This window comes from Nicotiana tomentosiformis, chromosome 8 (assembly GCF_000390325.3).
Source record: "Nicotiana tomentosiformis chromosome 8, ASM39032v3, whole genome shotgun sequence".
NCBI lineage: Eukaryota > Viridiplantae > Streptophyta > Magnoliopsida > Solanales > Solanaceae > Nicotiana > Nicotiana tomentosiformis.
The window spans coordinates 56315172-56340678 of record NC_090819.1 but is presented as its reverse complement, the minus strand read 5'-3'; the positions used below and the strand labels follow the sequence as shown (position 1 = coordinate 56340678).

General features: G+C 39.7%; 1 protein-coding gene across 1 annotated transcript; it reads right to left on the bottom strand.

Annotated features, from left to right (window-relative positions):
- Positions 1 to 1102: 1102 nt before the first annotated feature.
- Positions 1103 to 1693, bottom strand: LOC138897503 (uncharacterized). Its single transcript, XM_070183477.1, has 2 exons — positions 1582 to 1693; positions 1103 to 1518 (listed from the first exon to the last, which is right to left on the bottom strand). The coding sequence occupies exons 1-2, from the start codon at positions 1691 to 1693 to the stop codon at positions 1103 to 1105; spliced, it is 528 nt and encodes a 175-aa protein (XP_070039578.1).
- Between the last annotated feature and the right edge of the window lie 23814 nt (positions 1694 to 25507).

Sequence of the window (25507 nt, the reverse complement as noted above, 5' to 3'; positions counted from 1 at the left end):
CAACAAGTCATATCTAACGCCACCGGGCACATACCACGCAACTAAAACTCAATAAGCACCGCACGAAGATGACTGAATACGTAAGGAGAAACACATAAGAGAAATATCAAACAAGCCCGACAGGCACAACTCCCTATCAGTACCATCTACGAATCAATCTACAAGGAAAAATCAAAGTATATGAACAAATCACAAGGATCTCATCCTGATATAACTTCCACCGCGGCACACAGCCCGATTCAAACACATCAAATCACATAAAATCGCGAGGGTCTCACCCTCAACTCTGAATCACAAGTAGAATACACATCAAACCAACCGAAACCTTCCACTGGTTCAATTCCGCCAACAAAATTACAACACGTACTGGCTCCCACACCGGTAGAGCATCTAGATTGCAAATCGTAACCAAATTACTCAGGAATCACATCAAAACCTACAGTAATGGACAATAGGAATTCACTTCTGGTCTCGTAACTCTCAATAATGAATAAAAGAAAGCGACAGACATGGGCTACCACTTATAGAATCTCCCAACAGGAGCAAACACATAAGTAGAATGCTAAATCATGAACTCACCCATAGGTGGAGCAACAAATAGGGGAACTCACCCCGATGAGCAGAATCGAAATGAAATACGAATGGTGCTCCTCTATAACAAATCAAAAGCATACCTGTATAACATCATCTGGCGCAGCGGCCTCAGGCCTACTATATGAAACACATCAATGGGCAGGGCCTCCCCCTCTTGGGTGCCCTCTACTCGCCTGAATACCCCGCTGTGACACATATGTCCGGAGACTAGGACAATCTCTCACCCTGTGGCTAGTATCTCCACACTCGAAGAAACCTCTCTACTGACGTGGCTCTGGAAACTGTGCGGTATGGGTACTCTGAGACCCATGAGCACCTGAAATACCATGCAAAGCCTGAAGTGCAAACTAAACTGACTGACCCACAAAACCTCTACCATGCCGTACCCTGCCTCCAACGTAAAGACTAGTGGATCTCTCCGGTCTGCGAGGCCTCCTAGCCCCTCCCTGTCCTATCTCTCCTGACCTCGCCTGCCCTCTCTCTCCTGGCCCCGTATGTCCTCTCTCTCCTAGTCCCACATGCCCTCCAATCGGTGAGCGATCTCTACCACCTGCTGAAATAAAACATCCGTCTCCAACTCCCGGGCCATGCTGAATCGAATATCATGTCTAAGCCTCTCAATGAACCGACATACTCGCTCTTTAACTGTAGCGACCAAAACAGGTATATATCTGGCCAAATCACTCAATCTAATGGTATACTCTAACACTGACATAGTACCCTGGCGCAACTGCTCAAACTCCGCGTGGCATGCATCCCGAAGAGAATGAGGAACAAACTCTCTCAGGAACATCTCTGAAAACTGAGCCCATGAAAGTGAAGCTGCATCGGCCAGACTAGCCAACTCATACGATCGCCACCACTGATAAGCCGCTCCCCTAAGCTGGAACATAGTAAAAGCAACCCAACTCGTCTCCACAATACCTATAGTGTGGAGAATGCGATGACACTCATCTAGAAAGCCCTGTGCACCTTATGAAGCCAAACCACTGAAAGTAGGAGGGTCATACTTCTTGAACCTTGCAAGTCTAAGCTGCTCTTCCTCGGATGTTGCTTCCCTAACCACGGGCCTAATTGGAACCATAGGCTGTGTCGCCATGACACCTAGAATACTGTTCAATGGGAACGCGCTGCTCTTGAGTATGGGCGGCGAGAATCTGGGCTCCTCCCCTGGTCTGTGAAGTAGTTGGCGCAATCGGAATCAACCCCGCCTGAGCCAATGTACCAAACATGCTCAGGAACTTTGCTAAGGCCTCCTAGAGTCCGGGGGTAACAACAGACGCCTCTGCTACCTGTCCCCCAACCGGAGCTACTAGTGGCTCCTCAACTGCTGCTCTAGTAGGTGCCCTAGCTGCGACACGTGCTCCTCTTCGGCCTCTGCCTCTGCCTCTAGCGTTACCTGCTCCGAGAGCAGCGTCATCGATAACTGCAACTCGTGTCCTCACTATCTGTGAGAGAATAGAATAGTAAAACTCAAACTCTGAGATCAATAAACTCGCACGATAAAAATGAAGGAAGTGAAACTGTCCTAATAGTCCCGTAGCCTCTTGAAGATAAGTACAGACGTCTCTGTACTGATCCGTAAGACTCTACTAAACTCGCTTATGATTCATAGCACCTATGAACCTAGAGCTCTGATACCAAGTTGTCATGACCCAAATCTCCCTCTGTAGGATATCGTGATGGCACCTAGTCTTAGGGACTAGGTAAGCCTAACATTTACTGAAATAACAACAATTTTTAACTAACATCTCACAATTTCAAAATAGAAAACTCTTTACAAATATACAAATCCCAAAACCGGTAGTACAAGTCATAAGCTCTACAGAGTTTTCTACATAAACCTATAAATACAACTGTTTCGAAATAAAGGTAAAATAGTGCATGTACACTAGCATAAGGTGACTCCAAGGTCTGTGAACGCAACAACAAGTCTACCTTGAGTCTCCACAGCAAGATCCATACAACTAGCTAGCGATCGACTGACTCCGAATTTACCTAGATCTACACAAAAATGTGCAGAAGTGTAGTATGAGTACACCATACCGGTACCCAGTAAGTATCAAGAGTAACCTCAGTAGAGTAGTGACGAGGGACAGTCAAGACACATACTGGACTTGATAACCTGAATAAGTATAAGTGTAGAACTAACAGAACATGACATCTCTATAAAATTACGTGTAATGACAACACTAATATGGTACTTGCAATAAAAAATAGAAACAACAATTAGCAGCGGAACACAACAAGTAATAGCATAGTAGAGTAAGCTGAGCACAGTCTAAATCCGGTGAACACAATTAAACGAAGGACGGGTAGAAACTAGATGAGAATAACCACTTTCACATCAGGTTTTATCCAATAATCACCACGAGGTACCAAGCCTCAAAATATCCACAAGTCACGGGTCCCACTTTGTGAACCCAAAACACTTGGCATCTTGTGCCCTCATTTCAACTAGTAACCGCACGGACGACGCACGTGCCAAGAGAACCATTCTCACGTAGAAGGCAAGTGGACGAGGGTGTGTATAAATGGTCAATAATATCAGGAAATATCTTCTTAAAAAAATATGGGTGATTAATTACGTGTATGCTTGTGCAAGTGTTCTAACACAGCTCAGGCCAACGAGTAAGAGTAGAGGGAAATGAACGGCACATAAGAAACTATCCCCATGATTTGCACAAGGTAAAACTCACACAAATTAGGCACGCCATAACACAAATATCAACAACAACAATGCCCCCAGGCCATCTCAAGTCAACACAAATAAATCCCCGACATAGCCCACCTTTTCTCGCCACTTGCATAATAATAAAGTAAATGCCTGCCTTGTCTCGCCACACGTGCATAATGATATTCCCACCTTGTCTAGCCACATGCACAACCCACATATATAGCCCGCCTTTTTATGCCGCATGTGCACATATCAATAGTAACAATAGCATAGCAGAAACCTCGTGCAACACAACAACAACTGCACGGCATAAACTTCGTGCAACATAATAACAACGGCACGGCAGAAACCTCGTGCAACACAAAACTGAGAACAACAACAACAACAATGATAATAACACAAGATTAGGGCAAGTAAATCAACTCAAGAGCTTTCGATCATAAGAAAATGGTAGAACGAGTTCACAAAGAATAAACACAATAGAGAATACTAGTCATAATAAGAATAGCTGAACAATGGAGTAACAATATGTAACAATGATCCCACAAAGTATAGTTCAACAACAAGGGAGATAACATGAGTCAATAATTCGAAATAGGCTTAAGTCAACTAAGATATTGGATAACTAAACTTCTTTTAAGGTTGAGCAATTACGAAAGAGATACAACAAATTCAATTAAGGGTAAGCAGCGGAAGGATAATCATAACCTCAATTAAGGATGAACAATTACAAAAGAGATAATTATAATTTCAATTAAGGAGAAGCGATTAGGGAGGGATAGCATGGCAATAGAATAGATAACAACTTTAATTAAGTTACATAAGAGTCAAATAGGCAATAAAAGTGGATCATGAAGCAATTAATTTCAATTAAAACATGTAGAGGTGAAACTAGTAAATGGGAAACTTAATCATAGCAAAACAACTTCATATTCAGTGAACATGAGGACCTAAGAGCCCTAAAAGGTCAACTTTCCATAAATAAGCCCGAGTACGTACTCGTCACCTCGCGTACCCGGACTTCACATAACACAATTAGCATAAAAGACTCACGTCTTAAGGGGTAGTTCCCTCACACGAAGTTAGGAAAGATACTTACCTCAAAGAAGATAGACCGTTACTCTAAAATAAACTTCTCAAGTGAAATAACCTTCGGACGACTCAAATCTAGCCAAAATAACTTCAAAGCATAACTACAACTCATAAGACACTATTCTGGATAATAAACCGCTTAAGCTTCCAAAACTAGAATCCTTCTTCCGAATTGACCCCGAATCATCCGAAAACCAAACTCGACCACACACGCAAGTCATAACACCTAATACGGAGCTGTTCGAGACCTTATGCCGCCGAACGGGACGTAAATTCTCAAAACGACCGGCCGATTGTTACAATTGTGTAGTTACCTAATCTTATTTGTATCTATGAAATTTCTACGTGCTAGAGTAATTGAGCTGTGATCCATGTTAGAAATCATGTCAGAATTCTAAAATATCACGACCCAAAATTTCACCAGAGTCGTGATGACACCTAACACTACTTGCTAGTCAAGCCAACAACAAATATGCAAAAAACAAACTTTAACAATAATAAGAAATAATCTCAAGTAACAAAACGATATAAATAAGTGAATTTTAAATGTCATTACAACTGAAATCCACCCAAAACCTTGTGTCACCGAGTGCATGAGCTCTACAGAATGCTAAATACAATGTCTGAATAAAATATAGTACTGTCTGGGAGACTAAAAAATAAGAACATAAGATAAACGGGAGGAATTCAAGCCTCGCGAACGGAACAACAGTGCTACCTCAAAACCCCCAAGCAAATCCGAAAATAGTTCACTGGCAACTGCTACTATTAGCAACACCTGGATCTGCACACGAAGTGCAGAGTGTAGTATGAGTACAACCAACTTTATGTACTCATAAGTAGCAAGCCTAACCTCAGTCTAAAAGCAGTGATGAGCTTGGTAAGGTCCGATGCTCACTTTCTATGGCCAAAAACAACAATAACAACAGAATAATAACATATAGAAAAAAGCGACTCAAATAACAAGAGGCTCAACTTAACACAATAGGAGGAGAAGTAGGCGTGTTTTTCAGATATAACAGTCAAGGCATCAATTTCCATAGAATTCACTTAGACAAGTATTTAACAAGATAAAACTGTAATATCAAAGATCTAAACATCAAGTGGAGACATCGAATACTAGTTAGCATGAGGAAAATTACAACTCTACGCCTGCATATCAATTATACATGCCAAATCAACAAATACCATAGTATAAATATCAAATATACTGAGTCCCAGCACATTAAAAGAGCTCGGCACACAGTGCCTCTCAATTATAGTCTCAACACTCTCACGGTGGCAGTCAAGATGCCCATGGATCCTCTCACACACACACATATACACACTCTTAGCACTGTACGAGTGCATATATAAGTCCCTTACCTAGCACGTAAGATGTTCCTGCACTCACAGGGACCAAAGTAGCATAGGTTATCACCTGACTCGGGAGGGGCTGCTCCTACCCCAAGCGCTGATCGGATCAAAGTCAACGATCACCATAATTCAACCCAATATGGCATGCGCACGCATCACCTCACTATCAATACCACTCAGCCTAATATGGGGCATGGCGTACGCATCACCTTACTATCAATATCAATACGGCTCTATGGCACAAAATCAGTTATCAATCTGCTCAAGTCTCAATATACTCACATCTCACAGTATCAAAATCAAAATATCGCACGGAATATACCAATGTGCCACAACTCAGCTCAAACATGTGTCATACAAATAAGGACATTAACAATATGTGAGATAACATATAAAAAGTGCACAGAGGCAGAGATATAATATACGGATATAATATCATGACTGAAAAATAAGATTACGATTAAAGCAAGCAACTCCACATTGTAAAAACAGCCCTATCATGTCTCTAACAGATAAACGCATAGCCTAGACATGATTTCTAGCATGAATAATAGCCTACGTAGTGATACAAGTGGAGAAAATATGATATCAAAGAAGCATGATAGCAAAATAGGACATATAATGGCCTAAGAACTAGCCGAATCATGAATAACCATGGTGCACGCATATACACTCATCACCTCACATATACGTCACCCCCAATACATAACAAATATCCTAGCCAACAGGAAAATTGTCCTTAACCCAAGCTTAGGCAAGATACTTACCTTATTCGTGCTAGTCTTCAACCTCGAATCGTGTCAAAACCTCGGTCTAGCCCTTCAATCGTGCAAATCAGAGCCAAACATCATCTAAGGAAGCCAACAATACCATGGGAAGCGATCCTAATCCATAAAGATTTATTCTTTGAAGAAAGTTTCAAAAGTCAACCTGCCCAAGTACCCGAAATCAAAAACCAATACCAAAATCCGATGTCCCATAACCTGTCGAGTCCAAATATGTAATTAGTTTCCAAAACTGAGTTCAAATTGGTTCTCAAATCCCCAAAATACACTTAATGTGTAGACACAAATCCTAAATTTCCTTTCATAATTCCAAGTGTTAGATGTAGAAATCCATTGAAAAATAAGATATAAAGCCAATTCTAAGTGAATATTGCATACCTCTAATGTAGTAGTGAAATTGCTCTTCAAATTCTCCTCTCGATGTCTAGGTCTCAAAATATGAAATAATGGGTAAAGTCCCAAAAATAGCAACTAAAATAGTCTACCCAGTAGTGTTCTATGCGATCGCGGCAAAGCCATCACGATCGTGATTCACCAATCCGCACTACTCATGACTCCTTCTATGCGAATGTAGATAGAGTCATACGAACGCGATGCCCAACTGGCCTCAAGCTACGTGAATGTGGAAGACTAGTAGCGAACACGACCTCTACTAGTCGTTGACTCCCAAAATATCGCAAACGCGATGCCTGATGCATGAAGGCGATGCAGATAACTCACAATACTCCGCGAATGCGCTTCCCACGATGCGAATGTGATGAATAAGTTACCAGGGACCCTAAAACACACTTCACCATTGTGAATCTCCTACCGCAATCGTGATGCTCATCTGAACATCACTAAAAACCAGCAACGCAACACAACCAAAATGGTCTTAAACTATCCCGCATCACACCCTAGCCCCACGGGACCCCATCTAATCATGGCAACAAGTCCAAATACATTATTCAAACTCATCCAAAGGCTCAAAATACCTCAAATAACATCAAAAGCAATAATCAAAGATCAAAATCATTCTCTTAACTTCAAGAACTTACAACTTGCAACCAAGCATCCGATTTACATCTAACCAATCCGGATTCCAACCAAACTTTGCATTTAAGTTTCAAATGATAAAATGAACCTATTTTAACTTTTGGAAAAATAATTTGAACCCGATACTGTTAAAGTCAACTCTTGATCAAGCTTCTGAACTCTCCAATTCTTCAAATTGCCAACTTTTGACAAATAGAGCCAAAAACCTTCTAGGAACATCTAAATTAAATTCGAACATATGCCCGAGTCCAAAATTACCATACGAACCTATTAAAACCTTTGAATCCCGATTCTGAGATCGTTTCTCAAAAGTCAAATCCTGGTCAACTCTTCTAGCTTAAAGCTTCCGAATTGAGAAATACTCTTCCAAATCAACTTTGGACCTTTCAAAAATCCAAAGAACCGATACACACAAGTCATAATGTACCATATGAAGCTTTTCAAGGTCTCAAACTGTCGAACAAAATATTAAAGCTCAAAACGACCGGTCGGGTCGTTACATAAAACATACTCGTCAGAATTTTAAATAACCCATAAGAATTTTGAAGCACTAGAACTTTTGATGATTACCAAAAATTTCAGTCCTAGAATTTTGAAGTTCCAATTATTATGATGATCATTAGAATTTTCAACCACAATACTTGAAACTTCTGGTGATATGTCAGGATTTGAGATAAAATCCTAATAATCATCGTGACCGCTGCGTGCTTTAAGACTAACGATCGAGAAAATTCCCAACGTATAATATTAAAATTCTAGTGGAACTCTTTTTCCAAACTTCTATTACTGGGGTTAAAAAATAAATAACAACATCGAAGTATCTTAGTTATGTCATTTTCGCAACCTTCACCGTAGCTTGCTAAACGCATCACCGTGCAAATCTCAAGTCTGGGCCTCATTTGCAGACTTACATCTGACACCTACAAAATTTGGTTGAACGTACAAAATTTTTTACGATCAATCGATGGGAGATTTGCACAAGGTATTATTTATGTTGTTCTTGTTAATATTTGTTTTTGCGCTTTTGTTCCATTTAAATAATAAAAGTGATTTTCTATTTCTTTTTGTTTTTGACATGCCCTTATGTCTCTTCTTTTCTGGGTTACTTTTCTTTTTTCCCTTCTTACTCTTCCCTTTCTGAGATTTGACAGTTGATAACAATTTGTTTCAATGTTTAGTAGTAATAAATGTAATTAACTTCATTTTGTAATACTTAGCTAATGTGGCAAATAATTAGTTGGAAGATTCTGGAAGTTAGTTAAGAAGTTAGTTACAGTTAGGAAGTTGTTAGAAAGTTATTTACATGGAGGGAAAGGGAGGGCATCAAATTCAGCTACATATATAGATCTCATTGTACACATTTGGAATTCATTCATGAAAATAACATTATTCTTTGTCTCTAAACTGTTCTTCTCTTAGCTAATATCTCGGTGGATACCCTGATCTAGCCTAATTATTCTTCGAAATTCTTTATTTCCTAGAGTTGTTCCCACTCGATTGCACTGTGTGCATCAATTGGTATCAGAGCTTCTCGATCCTTTGATCTAAAGCATGACATATTTGACAAGAAATAGAAGTCAAGACCAGCAATCTAAAGAAATGGGGGAAAAACTTATCCAGGTTCAATTGCAATTGCAGAAACTTGTGGAAGGAATGACTAATATGAATGAGCGAAATTTAGTAGTTGATAAGGAATTAATGGAGATGGGAACTACTATCAACAATATCAGCAAGAAGGGAAATGGAACTGAAGTGTTTAGAGCTAAATCTTCAATAGAGAATAGAGATTGTTCTGCTGATATCGAACTGAAAGGAGATTAAGAGATAATCAGGTTAGTCAAACAACTACTGATAATTTCTTCACTAGGTACTCTAGGTTGGAATTTCCTAAATTTTTTGGACATGATTTGAATACATGGCTATATAAGGTGGATTAATTCTTCGCTATGGACGAAGTTCCTTTAGATCAGAGAGTCAAGGTGACTTCAATTCACTTGGAAGGTGAGGCAATTGCTTTGCATAGAGCCTACATCAAGGCTAGAAACTCAGTAATTGACCCTACTTGGACTGAGTATGTAATAGCTTTGAAAGAAAGGTTTGGGTGAGAGTTTGAAGATCATATGGAGTCTCTCAAAAATATGGTACAGACTGGCAATGTAAAAGAGTATCAAGTTAAATTTGATAGATTGCTAACTGGTGTGAATCTCTCTAATGAGAACACTATCAGTTATTTTCTGGGTGGGTTGAAACCTCAACTCAATAAGGCAGTAAAAGAGCAAGCCCCAAGGACCTTAATGCAAGCCTAAAAGATTGCAAGGTTACAAGAAGAGGTGTTTGAAGCTCAAGCCAAAACCTGGAGATTGAAACATGTATATAGACCAACTTAAAATGGCATGTTACAAGCTCCAAACCATTATAAACCTCATAATTACCAGAAACCAAACACTGTCCAACCTACATTCAGAAAACCCAATGATTCACAGCAGTTTAGGCCTAATTGGATCCCACGAAGAAGGTTGATTTATGCAGAAATAGATGAAAAAGGGCTAAGGGCCTTTGTTTCTTTTGTGATAAAAAATATGTTGCACGGCAAAACTGCAATTCCAACAGAGAGATTTATATGGTGGAAGTTGTGGATGGTGATACAATTGTAGATGAAACCATGGGTGATTCATTGCAGGAAGTTGTGGAAGAGTTTGATGAACTCATGACAATATCATTGCAGGCTTTCACTGGTGTAACAGGTTACCCGACGATAAGGGTAACTGGTTACCATGAAAAAAGGCCTTTACAGGTCCTTATCGATACAAGAAGCACACACAATTTCATTGACCAAGATATGGCCAAAAATCTAGGATGCAAATCCAGCAGTATCATGGCTCAATCTGTCAGTGTGGCTGATGGGAGGAGGGTACAAACAGCTTCAGTTTGCAGGAATCTCCAATGGCTTCTGCAAGGTACCACATTCAGTTCTGACTTCTTATTGTTACCTTTGGGTAATGTGAATATTGTCTTGGGTGTTCAATAGTTGAATACTTTAGGTAGGGTATTGTTTGACTTCAGGAATATGACTATTGAGTTCATGTACCAGGGTAAGAAGTATGTTCTAAGGGGAGCAACTAATCAATTGAAGTCAACTAAGGCTAAAACTATTAATATGATTGAGGGGGCCAATACTCAGTTCTTTATGCTAGTTGTAGCTACCAGTGAAGATAAATGAAATTCTTGCTATAATATTCAAGCTATATAAGCTGATTCTATTGATTCTGAGTTAGCTGGCTTAATTGATCAATATGCTAGCATATTTGTTGTTCCTAGTACCTTGCCACCTCATAGAGGTGATTTTGATCATAGAATTTCATTAGTTGAAGGAGCAAATCTAGTCAACAAAAGACCTTACAGATATCCTAGAGTTAAAAAAGACATCATAGAAAAGTTAGTAAAGGAGATGTTAGACCAGGGGGTTATACGGCATAGTGCAAGCCCCTATGCTTCACCTGTTGTGCTAATAGGAAAAAAAGATGGAAGCTGGAGACTGTGTATTGATTATAGAGAGTTGAATCAACTGACCATCAAGGATAAATTTTCTATATCTATTATAGATGACATGCTGGATGAACTGGGTGGTGCAGTGGTATTCTCTAAAATTGATCTCAGGGAAGGCTATCATCAGTTGAGGATGGCTCAGGGTGACACTCACAAGACAGCCTTTAAAACTCATGAAGGCCATTATGAGTTTTTGGTTATGCCATTTGGGATAACCAATGCTCTATCTTTCTTCCAAATCCTTATGAATTCAGTGTTCATATCCTTACTAAGGAAGATAATGCTAGTCTTTTTTGATGATATACTAATATACAACAAATGTATGGCTGATCATGTTAAGCATGTAGAAGCTATTTTTGAACTAATGCTGAAATACCAACTGAATGCCAAGATGTCTAAGTGTGCATTTGGTGTCCCTAAAGTAAAGTATTTAGGACACTTTATTAGACAAGAAGTATTTCCTACAGGTCCTAAGAAGTTTACAACAATTGAGCAGTGGCCCATTCCTGATAATATCAAATAACTAAGAGGGTTCTTAGGCCTTGCTGACTATTACAGGAGGTTCATACAAGGTTATGGAATTATATGTAGACCATTACATGATTTACTTAAGAAGGATGGCTATGTTTGGTCTACTGAAGCTACTGTAGCATTTCAGAAGTTGAAGCAAGCCTTGATTTCTGCTCCTATACTGGCAATGCCAGACTTTTCAAAACCATTCTTGGTTGATACTGATGCAAGTGGTAGGGGCATAAGTGTTGTGATGATGCAACAGGGGCATTCAATTGCTTATATCAGTAGATGTCTAGCACCCAGACATCAAGCCATGTCTGTCTATGATAGGGAGCTATTAGCTCTCATATTTGTTGTTACTAAATGGTCACACTAACTATTGGGGAAACCATTCATTGTCAGGACAGATCAAAAAGCATTAAAGCATTTGCTCGAACAACAAATTCATACTGATTTCCAAATAGCTGGCATTTTCAAGCTTATAGTCTTTGATTTCTCTGTATGAAAAAGGGGCTTAAAATAAAGCTGTTGATGCCCAGTCTAGGAAGCCTGGCTCTGAACTATTAGCTATTTCTTTACTGTCTCCACATGATTCCCTGTATGATCAAATCAATGCCGCTTGGACTTCTGATACTTACTTGTAAGAATTGATTGCCAAATTGCAAACTCAGCCTTTTAAGTCATTTACTTGGTGTAATAACCAGCTAAGATGGAAGAGTAGGCTGGTGGTTGGTGCTGATCCACAGCTCATAACATTTATTATTATCTTGTGGAATTCAACCACACAAGCTGGGCATTCTAGCATGGATTCTACTCTAAAGAGGTTGCAGTCCCTATTCTATTAGAAATCAATGGCTACAAATGTTAGAGAATTCATCAACAAATGTGATGTGTGCCAAAGACATAAGTATGATGCTGATGCCTCTCCTGGCCTACTACAACCACTACATGTTCCTGATGGGGTATGGACTGACATCTGTTTAGACTTCATTGAAGGGTTGCCTAGGTCCCATGGCAAGGATGTCATTTTGATTATTGTTGGTAGACTTAGCAAGTACGGTCATTTTATGAGCCTACAACATCCATATACTGCCCAGACAGTGGCCCAGTCCTTCTTGGACAATGTCTTTAAACTACATGGGTGACCTGCTACCATAACCAGTGATAGAGATCCAATCTTCTTTAGCAATTTTTGGCAAGAATTGTTTGCTATGCAAGGTGTTCAACTGCAGAGATCAACAACATATCATCCTCAAACTGATGGTCAAACTGAAGTTTTGAACAGAACTCTAGAGACCTATTTGAGATGTTTCTGCTCTGACAGTCCTCAGGATTGGCCTAAGTATCTACCATTAGCTGAATGGTGGTATAATACTAACTATCATACTGCCATCAAATATAGTCCCTATGAGGTTTTATATGTCCAGAAACCACCTCTTCATCTTCCCTATCTAGATGGTGAAGCTGTTTCAAAAATGGTTGATAGGTCCTCGACTTTTAAGGAGGCTATCATCCTTCTTTTGAAGTTCCATCTATTGAGAGCACAACAGGGAATGAAAGATTTAGCTGACAAACATAGATCTGACATGAACTTTGAAGTGGGAGAGTAGGTTTATCTTAAGTTACAACCCTATAGGCAGGTGTCAGTTGCCACTAGACCATTTAACAAGCTTGCTGCCAAATACTATGGCCCTTATCCTATTGATGCTAAGATTGGAGTTGTTGCTTACAAGCTTCTCCTCCTTGTTGATGTTCTGATTCACACCACTTTCCATGTCTCTCAACTGAAGAAATGCCATGAAGTCCCTTCCAACATCAGTCATCCTCCTGTATTTTATCTCTCTAGTCCTTACTGTCCAATACTTGAGGAAGTGTTAACAAGGAGGATGGTGAAGATAGGCAATAAAGTTGCGGTGCAAGTGCTGGTCAAATGGACATGCATTGATGCCTCTCAAGCTACTTGGGAATATGTTCTGAGCTGCAGCATCGATTTCGTTGATTCCAGTCTTGAGGACAAGACTGTGCTTCTGTAGGGGGTATTGTTGCAATGTTTAGTAGTAATAAATGTAATTAACTTCATTTTGTAATACTTAGCTAATGTGGCAAACAATTAGTTGGAAGATTCTGGAAGTTAGTTAAAGAGTTAGTTACAGTTAGGAAGTTGTTAGAAAGTTAGTTTCATGGAGGGAAAGGGAGGGCATCAAATCTAGCTACATATATAGATCTCATTGTACACATTTGGAATTCATTCGTGAAAATAACATTCTTCTTCTTCTCTAAATTCTGCTTTTCTTAGCTAACATCTCGGTGGATACCCTGATCTAGCCTAAATGTTCTTCGAAATTCTTCATTTCCTAGAGCTGTTCACATTCGACTGCACTGTGTGCATCACAAGTTGTTAAAGTTTATTTGATTAATGGATGAGAAGAATATTACTGGATTTTTCTACTGAACTTATTTTGGCTTGTAGTCAACAAGAGTTGCTAATACTAAGTTTTTTTCTTTTGTTTTCATTATCCTAATACTATGGTAGAGTGTTTGACTCTTGGTTCTGTGACTTCTGTCAATGGATTAGGAGGCATAACAGATTTGCCATTAACGTGTCAAGTAAGAAACCAAGAGAAAAAAAATGGAACCGTTCTAAATTGTTATTAATTTTAAATTAAAGCACATGTAATCTTTGCGCATTAAACCCTTGAATTCATGTAAAAGGCTAGACATTATTAAGCATGCTGGTAATTTTCCTTCATTATTTTTAGGGATAATTTCAGAGATTTTCTCGCATATTTCGCTTTATCACAATGGCCTCGCTTGTGGTTTACAATATTACGCTTACTTCCCTTATTTTAATTTTTTTATACAATCCTTTTACCTTATCTTTAACACAAAATAATTATGATTTGACGAATTTTCCCTTTTAAACTCTTTTTATTGACTAATTTAATGAATCTTTTTTTTTTTGAAAATATTGCTTATCTATATTATTATAAAAGTGGGAAGCTCTTAACTAAAAAGTTGAATTGCTTAAATACCCTTTTAAATAACCTAAATACCCAACTTATACTCATAATTTAAATAAAACATCAAATTTTAAATAAGACACCAAATTTATTTGAAAAGACATGATCCTTCATATTAATGAAGCTAGCGACTCTTCATAACCTTGAAGTCTAAAGGCAAACGTTTCATTTTTGGGCTGGCATATCAATTAAAATACAAAATAAAAAAATAATAGAAAGCCTAAATCGAGAGGCTACTGAAATTTAGAATAAAAAAGTTCATGATTTTGGTTCACACCTCTTTTGAGACGGCAACTGTGATGACCCAAAATGTCATCTTTAAATTTGATAATTAATTCTATATTCTAAGATCTCAAAAGGCACTATTTATCACTCTTCGACTTGCGTGCGCAGTCCGTACAATTTTTCGGAAAGTTTTTATGTAAAAAATGGATTAAAAGGTAAAATAGAGCTTTAAAACTCAACTGAGTTGACTTTCGTCAACATTTTGAGTAAACGGACTCGGATCAATATTTTGACAATTCCGGTAGGTCCGTATCGTGATTTGAGACTTGGACGTATGCCCGGAATCGAATTCTAAGGTCCCTAACCCGAGATATGGAATTTTGATGAAAAATTAAAAGATGAAAGCTTAATGAATTTTAAGAAGTTACTGATGTTGGATTTATTGACACAGGGTCCGTAGTTTGGTTCTGGAACCCGATATAGGTCCACTATAATATTTATGACTTGTCTGCCGAATTTGATGAGAATCGGAGTTGATTTGACGTGATTCGGACGTCCGGTTGTAAAAATATAAGTTTTAAAGTTTTCTTGAAAATCTTCTTTGATTTGGTATCCGATTCGTAGTTCTAGGTGTTATTTTGGCGATTTGATCGCACGAGCAAGTTCATATGATGTTTTAGGACTTGTGTGCATATTTGGTTTGGAGCCCCGAGACCTCGGGTGAGTTTCGGATAGGCTACGGGATGATTTTGAAATTAAAAAATCTGGTTTTTAGCTTCTGCCGTCATCTGGTGTTTTGTGCTTCGCGATCGTGAAGCCATTCCTATGATCGCGAAGAGGAAAGTTGGAGTGGCACAATTGTGCTTCGCGTTCGCGACCGAGGGCACGCGTTCACGAAGGGTCGAAGTGCAAAGCTTCGCGTTCGCAATCGAGTCCTCGCGTTCGTGAAGAGGAAATAAGGCAGAAGCTGGGGTACTCAAATTTGTTCTTTGCGTTCACATGAAATGGTCCGCGATCGCGTAGGTCTACGGGGTTATGCTTTGCGTTCGCGTGTGTGATGTCGCTGTCGCGTAGAGCAAAGTGGCAGCCTGTGCAAAAATGTGCTTTGCGATCACGAAGCCATTCCCGCGATCGCGAAGAGTAAAATGAATCTGGGCAAAAGTTGTTCTACGCGATCGCGAACGAATTTTTGCAATCTTGATGAATAAAAAATCTGAAAAACAGAACTTAAGTTCTAGAAATGGAGTTTCGACCCATTTTCAACCATTTTTAATTTTTGAGCTCGGGTAAGGCGATTTTCACGGGAAAACATTGGGATAAGTGTTACTTATCCTATATTGATTATATTTCATGATTCCATACTCATTTACATCATGAATCCGTGAATTTATGGAAGAAAATCAGAATTTTATAAAATCTTTCAAAAACGAAAATTTAAGATTTGAAGGTCCATTTGACATCGGAATTGGATAATTTTTGTATGGTTGGACTCGTCTCGGAATGGGTGTTCAGATTTCATAAGTTTTTTCGAGATTTAAAATATGAGTTCCACTGTCAAATATTTTAATGAATTTCAGATTTTTATCCGAAAAATTAATAAATTCATATGAAATTAATTCCTATGATCCGTATTTAGTATATCAAATTGTTTGTGAATAGATTTGACGTTTTTGGAGACAGATTCGAAAGGAAAAACTGTGGTCGAATAATTTATTGGAATTTACAACGCGAGGTAAGTATCGTGGTTAACCTTGACTTGAGGGAATAGAACCCTTAAACTATTTGTTATGTGAAATGCATGTGAACGACATATAGGCGAGGTGACGAGTGTCTATACGTCGTCAAATTAATTATTTCCATAATTACTTGAAAATCATAAATCATTTTAAATCATGAAGTAATTATTATAATAATTATTTCTCTCCTATTCTTCGTCAAATATTAATTCTTGAATTCCTGCATTAATTGTTACATGCTATATGAATTATGTGTCTTAATTGTTATTTGACATTTAGCATATTAAATATTAAACTGCCTATTTTCTCCCTGATTTCCATAATAAATTGCTATTTGTCATTATTTATTTCATAATTAAATCATAATTATTGTATGCTTGTTGTCTTATAATTTTATATTAATTGTTGCATTTATTGGGAAAATTTCTTCTATAAGAATTGGTAAATGAATATATTGGAGGAGCGAGTTGCACGCCGCAACATAATTGATTGAAAGGAACAATATTGGGGGATCGGATTGCACGCCGCAACAGACTTATTAAAAACTCCATATTGGGGGATCGGGTTGCACGCCGCAACAGACTTATAAAAAAAAGTCCATATTGGGAGATCAATTTGCACGCCGCAACAGACATATAAACAAAAGTCCATATTGGGGGGATCGGATTGCACACCGTAATAGACTTATTTAAAAGTCAATATATACTTGATTAAAATAATTATATGAGAGGATTGAAGATGAATATATTGTGGAAGCGGTTTGCACGCTATAACGGAAATTTGTTGAAATAATAATTGATTATGACTGCTGAGTTGGCTTCAATTATTAAATGAATTAACTGATTTATTTCTATTATTTGTTGTTGTTACTAATATTGCGTACAGGTTAATGCAAGTGACCCGCCTTAGCCTCGTCACTACTTCGTCGAGGTTAGGCTCAGCACTTATCAGTACATGGGGTCGGTTGAACTGATACTACACTCTGCACTTCTTGTGCAGATTTCGGAGTTGGTCCCAACGGCGTACCATAGACTTGCTCGGATTTCAGCTACTCAGAGGAGACTTGAGGTATAACTGTACGGCGTCTGCAGTTCTGAAGTCCCCGTCTACTTTACTTTAGCTGTGTATTTATTTCCTGACAGCTTTATTTTATTTAGAGCCTTATTTGTATTATTCTAGAAGCTCGTGCCCTTATGACACCAATTCTGGGATGGTATTTAGACACTGTTATTTTTATGGATTATTCACTACATTTCAGACTTTACTTCCGTATTTGTTCTTTGTTATTAATAAATTTATAAATTGTTTTAAAAATTGATAACATTATTCTAATGTTGGCTTGCCTAGTAAGTCAAATGTTAGGCACCATTACGGTCCGAAGGTGGGAATTTCGAGTCATGACAGTTGGTATCAGAGCACTAGGTTACATAGGTCTCACGAGTCACGAGCAAGCTTAGTAGAGTCTAAGGATCGGTACAGAGACATTTGTACTTATCTCTCAGAGGCTATGAAGTTTAGGAACAACATCACTTCTTTCTTATTCTGTCGTGCGAATATATTCTATCATCGATGATTGAACCATTCTACTCTTATTCTCTTGCAGATGGTGAGAACACGTAATACATCTACCGATGGACAAGGACCAGAGCCCCCGGTGGCAACTATGGCCAGGGGTAGAGGTCGAGGCAGAGGTCGTGCTAGAGGCCGAGGCAGAGGCCGAGGTAGAGCTCAATCCAGAGCTCGAGTAGCTGCACTTATTGTAGAACCTCAGATGGACTTTCAGGAGGAGGTTCCAGTTCAGAATGTACCAGTTGGACTAGTTCAGGTCCTGGAAGGATTCATAGCTACTCCAGTGCTACAGGACGCTCTAGTCCGTTTGGTAAGTCTTATGGAGGGCGTGGCCCAGAATGGTACATTTCCAATGTCACCAGCCATTTCACAGGCTGGGGTAGGAGGACAAACTTCCACTACTCCCGCTCCGGAGCAGATGGCTCCCTAAAATCAGGCTCCAGCAGCCCTGCCAGTTGGGATAGTTCAGCCAGTTATTGCGGCACAGACCGGTGATAGGCCCGCCATGTCTTTTGAGGCCTAATTGAGACTAGATAAGTTTACCAAGCTCTTCCCAGTTCACTTCAGTGGTACACCTTCTGAGGACCCACATGATTATCTTGAATGCTTCCATGTGGTGCTGCGGAACATGGGTATAGTTGAGGCCAATGGGGTTGATTTTGCTGTATTTCAGATGACGGGTTCTACCAAGAGGTGATGGATAGATTATACATTGGCCATACTAGTTGGATCGCCTGCACATACCTGGGAGCAGTTCTCTCAGCTATTCCTGGAGAAGTTCCTTCCTATCACACTGAGAGAGGAATTTCGCAAGCAATTTGAGCGTCTACAGTAGGGCAGTATGACTGTTACTCAGTATGAGTCCCGTTTTGTGGATTTGGCCCGTCATGCTCTCCTTTTACTACCTACTGAGGGAGAGAAAGTGAGGAGGTTTATTGAGGGATTCACTCACCCTATCAGGCTTCAGATAGCCAAGGAGACCGGAAGTGAGATTTATTTTTAGGCGGCTGCTAATGTCGCGAGGAGGATCGAGATAGTTCTTGCACAGGAAATGGGGCAGAGGTCTGATAAGAGGTGCCTCATCTGTGGTGGTTTCAGTGGTGCCTCGTCTGGAGGCAGGGGTAATTTTGGTAGGGGTTATCCTCCCAGACCGTTTCATTTAGCACTTCATGCATCTCACGGTGCTTCAGGGAGTCACGGTCCTATTATGCCTTACTATGGGCAGCCAGCATTCAGTACACATTCAGCTCCTATCAGTGCACCACCACTCCAGAGTTACTACAGTGGTTATCCGATCCATTTGGGTCAGCTTCAGCTTCAACAGCCACGACATCAGGATAGGTGTTATGAGTGTGGGAACATTGGTCTCATCAGGAGGTATTGCCCTAGGTTGGCGAGTAACAGATCTCAGCAGGATTCTTGTGCCATCATACCGGCACCGGTTGCTTCACCGCCTGCTCAGCCAGCTAGAGGTAGGGGTCAGGCAGCTAGAGGTGGAGGTCAGGCCATTAGAGATGGAGGTCAGGCCGTTAGAGGTAGAGGCCAGCCAGTTAGAGACCGACCCAGAAACGCAGTTCAGAGTGGTGGGGCTCAGCCCCGATTTTATGCTTTTCCAGCTAGGCTTGAGGCCGAGTCATCTGATGTTATGATCACAGGTATTGTTCCAGTTTGCCATAGAGATGCTTCAGTTCTATTTGATCTAGAATCTACTTATTCCTATGTGTCCTACTATTTTTCTTCATATTTGGTTGTGCCTTATGATTCTCTGAGTGCTTCTGTATGTGTATCTACACCGATGGGAGGCTCTGTTATAGTAGATCATGTCTATCATTCGTTTGTGATTACTATTGGTAATCTTGAGACTAGAGTGGATCTTCTACTTCTTGATATGGTAGATTTTGATGTCATCTTGGGTATGGATTGCTTGTCCCCTTATCATGCTATATTGGGTTGTCATGCCAAGACAGTGACCCCAGCCATGCCGGGGTTACCTCAGTTATAGTGTAAAGGAACTCCTGGTCATTCTGCCAGCAGGGTTATTTCTTACATGAAAGCTCGGCATATGGTAGAGAAAGGGTGTCTAGCCTATTTGGTTTATATTCGCGATCCCAGAGCGGATGTTTCTTCTATGGACTCAGTACCAGTTGTTCGTGAATTTCCAGAAGTATTTCCTGCAGATTTGCCGGGGATGCCACCCGGCAGGGATATTGACTTCTATATTGGTTTGGCTCCGGGCACTCAGCCCATTTCTATTCCACCATACCGTATGGCCCTGCCGGAGTTGAAGGAATTGAAGGAGCAATTACAAGACTTGCTTGATCAGGGATTCATTAGACCCAGTATCTCGTCCTGCAGTGCACCAATATTATTTGTAAAGAAGAAAGATGGTTATATGCGGATGTGAATAGATTATCGGAAGTTGAATAAGGCCACTATCAAAAACAAATATCCGCTGTCAAGGTTTGATGACATATTTGATCAGCTTCAGGGTGCCAAGGTATTTTCGAAGATTGATTTGAGGTCTGGTTACCATCAGTTGAAGATTAGGGCATCTGATGTCCCTAAGACATCTTTTCGGACTCGGTATGGGCATTACGAATTCCTAGTGATGTCATTTGGGTTGACAAATGCCCCAGCAACATTTATGGATTTGATGAATCGGGTGTTCAAGCCCTATTTGGATTCTTTTGTGGTTGTATTCATTGATGATATCTTGATTTACTCCAGCAGTCGAGAGGAGCATGAGCAGCATCTTCGGAGTGTGCTTCATACTTTGAAGAATAATCAGTTATATGCCAAATTTTCAAAATGTGAGTTTTGGTTAGACTCAGTTGCCTTTTTGGGGCATGTGGTTTCAGCAGAAGGCATAAAAGTGGATCCTAAGAAGATTGAGGCTGTTCAGAATTGTCCTAGACCTACTTCAGTTACAGAGATCCGGAGTTTCCTAGGTTTGGCAGGTTAGTATCATCGGTTCGTGCAAGGATTTTCATCTATAGCAAGCTCATTGACCAGACTAACCCAAAAAGGTGTCCCATTCAGATGGTCAGATGAGTGTGAGTTGAGCTTTCAGAAGCTCAAGACTTCTTTGACTACGGTGCTAGTGTTGGTATTACCCACAGGTTCAGGATCGTATACGGTATATTGTGACGCATCTCACTTTGGGCTTGGTGCAGTATTAATGCAAGATGGCAAGGTGATTGCATATGCGTTGCGGCAGTCGAAAGTTCACGAGAAGAATTATCCTGTTCATGACTTAGAACTGGCAACCATTGTTCGTGCGCTGAAGATTTGGAGGCATTACCTCTACGATGTCTCGTGTGAGGTGTTTACTGATCATCGTAGCCTTCAGTATCTGTTCAAACAAAAAGATCTTAATTTGAGGCAGAGAAGATGGTTGGAGTTGTTGAAAGACTATAATATCACTATTTTTTATCACCCCGGAAAAGCCAATGTGGTGGCTGATGCTTTATGTAGAAAGGCTGTGAGTATGGGCAGCCTTGCGTATATTCCGGTTGGTGAAAGGCCATTAGCTGCAGATGTTCAGACTTTGGCTAATCAGTTCGTGAGGTTAGATGTTTTAGAACTCAGTCGGGTTCTAGCTTGCACAGTCGCTCGGTCTTCTTTATATGAGCGCATCAGAGAGAGGCAGTAAGATGATCCTCATTTACTTGTCCTTAAGGACACAGTGAAACACGGTGATGCCAAAAATGTTATTATGGGGGAAGATGGAGTTCTGCGAATGCAGGGTCGTATTTGTGTGCCTAATGTGGATGGGCTTCGTGAATTAATTCTGGAAGAGGCCCACAGTTACGTGTATTCTATTCATCCAGGTGCCGCTAAAATGTATCAAAATTTGCGGCAACATTATTGGTGGAGGAGAATGAAAAAGGATATAGTTGCATATGTAGCTCAGTGTTTGAATTGTCAGCAAGTTAAATACGAGCATCAGAGACCTGGTGGTTTGCTTCAGAAGTTAGAAATTCCTGAGTGGAAATGGGAGCGTATCACTATGGATTTTGTTGTTGGGCTCCCAGGGACTCAGAGAAAATTTGACGAAGTTTCGATCATTGTGGACAGGTTAACCAAGTCAGCACATTTCATTCCAGTGGCAGTCACCTATTCTTCAAAGCGGTTAGCTAAAATTTACATTTGTCAGATTTTCCGCCTACACGGTATGCCCGTGTCTATTATTTCAGATCGAGGTACGCAATTTATCTCACACTTCCGGAGGACTGTACAACGTGAATTAGGCACGCGGGTTGAGTTGAGTACAGCATTTCATCCATAGACAGACGGACAGTCAGAGCGCACCATTCAGATATTGGAAGATATGCTTCGCGCTTGTGTTATAGACTGTGGAGGTTCTTGGGATCAATTCTTGCCACTTGCGGAGTTTGCTTATAATAATAGCTACCAGTCGAGCATTCAAATGGCTCCATATGAGGCATTATACGGAAGGCGATGCCGATCGCCAGTTGGTTGGTTTGAACCGGGAGAGGCTCGATTGTTGGGTACCGATTTAGTACAGGATGCTTTGGATAAGGTCAAAGTTATTCAGGATCGACTTCGTACAGCTCAGTCTGGGTAAAAGAGTTATGCCGACCGTAAAGTTCGTGAAGTGGCATTCATGATTGGAGAAAGAATATTACTCCGGGTTTCACCTATGAAAGGTTTAATGAGGTTCGGAAAGAAGGGCAAGTTGAGCCCTAGGTATATTGGACCCTTTGAAATTCTTGAAAGGGTGGGTGAAGTAGCCTACAGGCTTGCATTACAACCTAGTTTATCAGCGGTTCATCCTGTGTTCCATGTGTCTATGCTCCGAAAATATCATGGTGATCCGTCCTATGTGTTAAATTTCAGCTCAGTCCACTTGGATAAAGATTTGACTTACGAGGAGGAGGCGGTGGCTATTCTAGCCCGGCAGATCCGACAGTTGAGGTCTGAGAGTTATCCTTCAGTTCGGGTGCAATGGAGAGGTCAGCCGGTAGAGGCATCTACCTGGGAGTCCGATTCGTACATGCGAAGTAAATATCCATACCTTTTCTCCAGCTCAGATACTTTTTATAACTCCGTTCGAGGACGAATGTTCGTTTTAGAGGTGGAGAATGTGATGACCCAAAATGTCATCTTTAAATTTAATAATTAATTATGTGCTCTAAGACCTCAAAAAGCACTATTTATCACTCCTCGACTTGCGTGCCCAGTCCGTAAAATTTTTCAGAAAGTTTTTATGTGAAAAATGGATTAAAAGGTAAAATAGAGCTTTAAAACTCAACTGAGTTAACTTTGGTCAACATTTTGAGCAAACAGACTTGGATTAGTATTTTAACAATTTCGTTAGGTCCGTATCGTGATTTGAGACTTGGGCGTATGCCCGGAATCGAATTCTGAGGTACCTAGCCCGAGATATGGAATTTTAATGAAAAATTAAAAGATTAAAGCTTAATGATTTTTAAGAAGTTACTGATACTGGATTTATTGACATCGGGTCAGTATTTTGGTTTCGGAGCCCAGTATAGGTCCACTATAATATTTATGACTTGTCTGCCGAATTTGATGTGAATCGGAGTTGATTTGACGTGATTCAGACGTCCGGTTGTAAAAATATAAGTTTTAAAGTTTTCTTGAAAATTTCCTTTGATTTGGTGTCCGATTCGTAGTTCTAGGTCTTATTTTGGCGATTTGATCGCGCGAGCAAGTTCATATGATATTTTAGAACTTGAGTGCATATTTGGTTTGGAGCTCCGAGAGATCGGGTGAGTTTCAGATAGGCTACAGGATGATTTTGAACTTAGAAAATCTGGGTTTTAGCTTCTGTTGTCATCTGGTGTTTTGTGCTTCGCGATCGCGAAGCCATTCCTGCGATCGCGAAGAGGAAAGTTGGACTGGCATAGTTGTGCTTCACGTTCACGACCGAGGGCACGCGTTCGCGAAGGGTCGAAGTGCAAAGCTTCGCATTCGCGAAGAGGAAATGAGGCAGAAGCTGGGGTACTCAAATTTGTTCTTCGCGTTCACATGAAACGGTCCGCGATCGCGTAGGTCTACGGGGTTATGCTTCGCGTTCGCGTGTGTGATATCGCGGTCGCGTAGAGCAAAGTGATAGCCTGTGCAAAAATGTGCTTCGTGATCGCGAAGCCATTCCTGCGATCGCGAAGAGTAAAATGAATCTGAGCAAAGTTGTTCTACGCGATCACGAATGAATTTTCGCGATCGCGATGAATAAAAAATCTGAAAAACAAAACTTAAGTTCTGGAAATGGGGTTTCGACCCATTTTCAACCATTTCTAATTTTTGAGCTCGGGTAATGCGATTCTTGGGCGATTTTGATTATCCTATATTGATTATATTTCATGATTTCATACTCATTTACATTATGAATCCGTGAATTTATGGAAGAAAAATTAGATTTTTATAAAATCTTCCAAAAACGAAAATTTAGGATTTGAAGGTCCATTTGACATTGGAATTGGATAATTTTTATATGGTTGGACTCGTCCCGAAATGGGTGTTCGGATTTCGTAAGTTTTTTTGAGATTTGAAATGTGGGTCCCACTGTCGAATATTTTAATGAATTTTAGATTTTTATCCGAAAAATTAGTAAATTCATATGGAATTAATTCCTATGATCCGTATTGAGTATATCGAATTGTTTGTGAATAGATTTGACGCTTTTGGAGACATTTTCGAAAGGAAAAGCTGTGGTCGAATAATTTATTGAAATTTGCAAAGCGAGGTAAGTATCGTGGTTAACTTTGACTTGAGGGAATAGAGCCCTTAAACTATTTGTTATGTGAAATGCATGTGAACGACGTATAGACGAGGTGACGCGTGTCTATACGTCTTCAAATTAATTGTTTGCATAATTACTTGAAAAATTATAAATTATTTTAAATCATGAATTAATTATTATAATAATTATTTCTCTCCTATTCTTCATCAAATATTAATTCTTGAACTCCTGCATTAATTGTTACATACTATTTGAATTATGTGTCTTAATTGTTATTTGACATTTAACATATTAAATATTAAACTGCCTATTTTCTCCCTGATTTCCATAATAACTTGCTATTTGTCATTGTTTGTTTCATAATTAAATCATAATTATTGAATGCTTGTTGTCTTATAATTTTATATTAATTATTGCATTTATTGGGGAAATTTCTTCTATAAGAATTGGTAAATGAATATATTGGAGAAGCAGGTTGCACGCCGCAACATAATTGATTGAAAGGAACAATATTGGGGAATCGTGTTGCACGCCGCAATAGACTTATTAAAAAGTCCATATTGGGGGATCGGGTTGCACGCCGCAACAGACTTATAAAAGAAAGTCCATATTGGGGGATCGGATTGCAC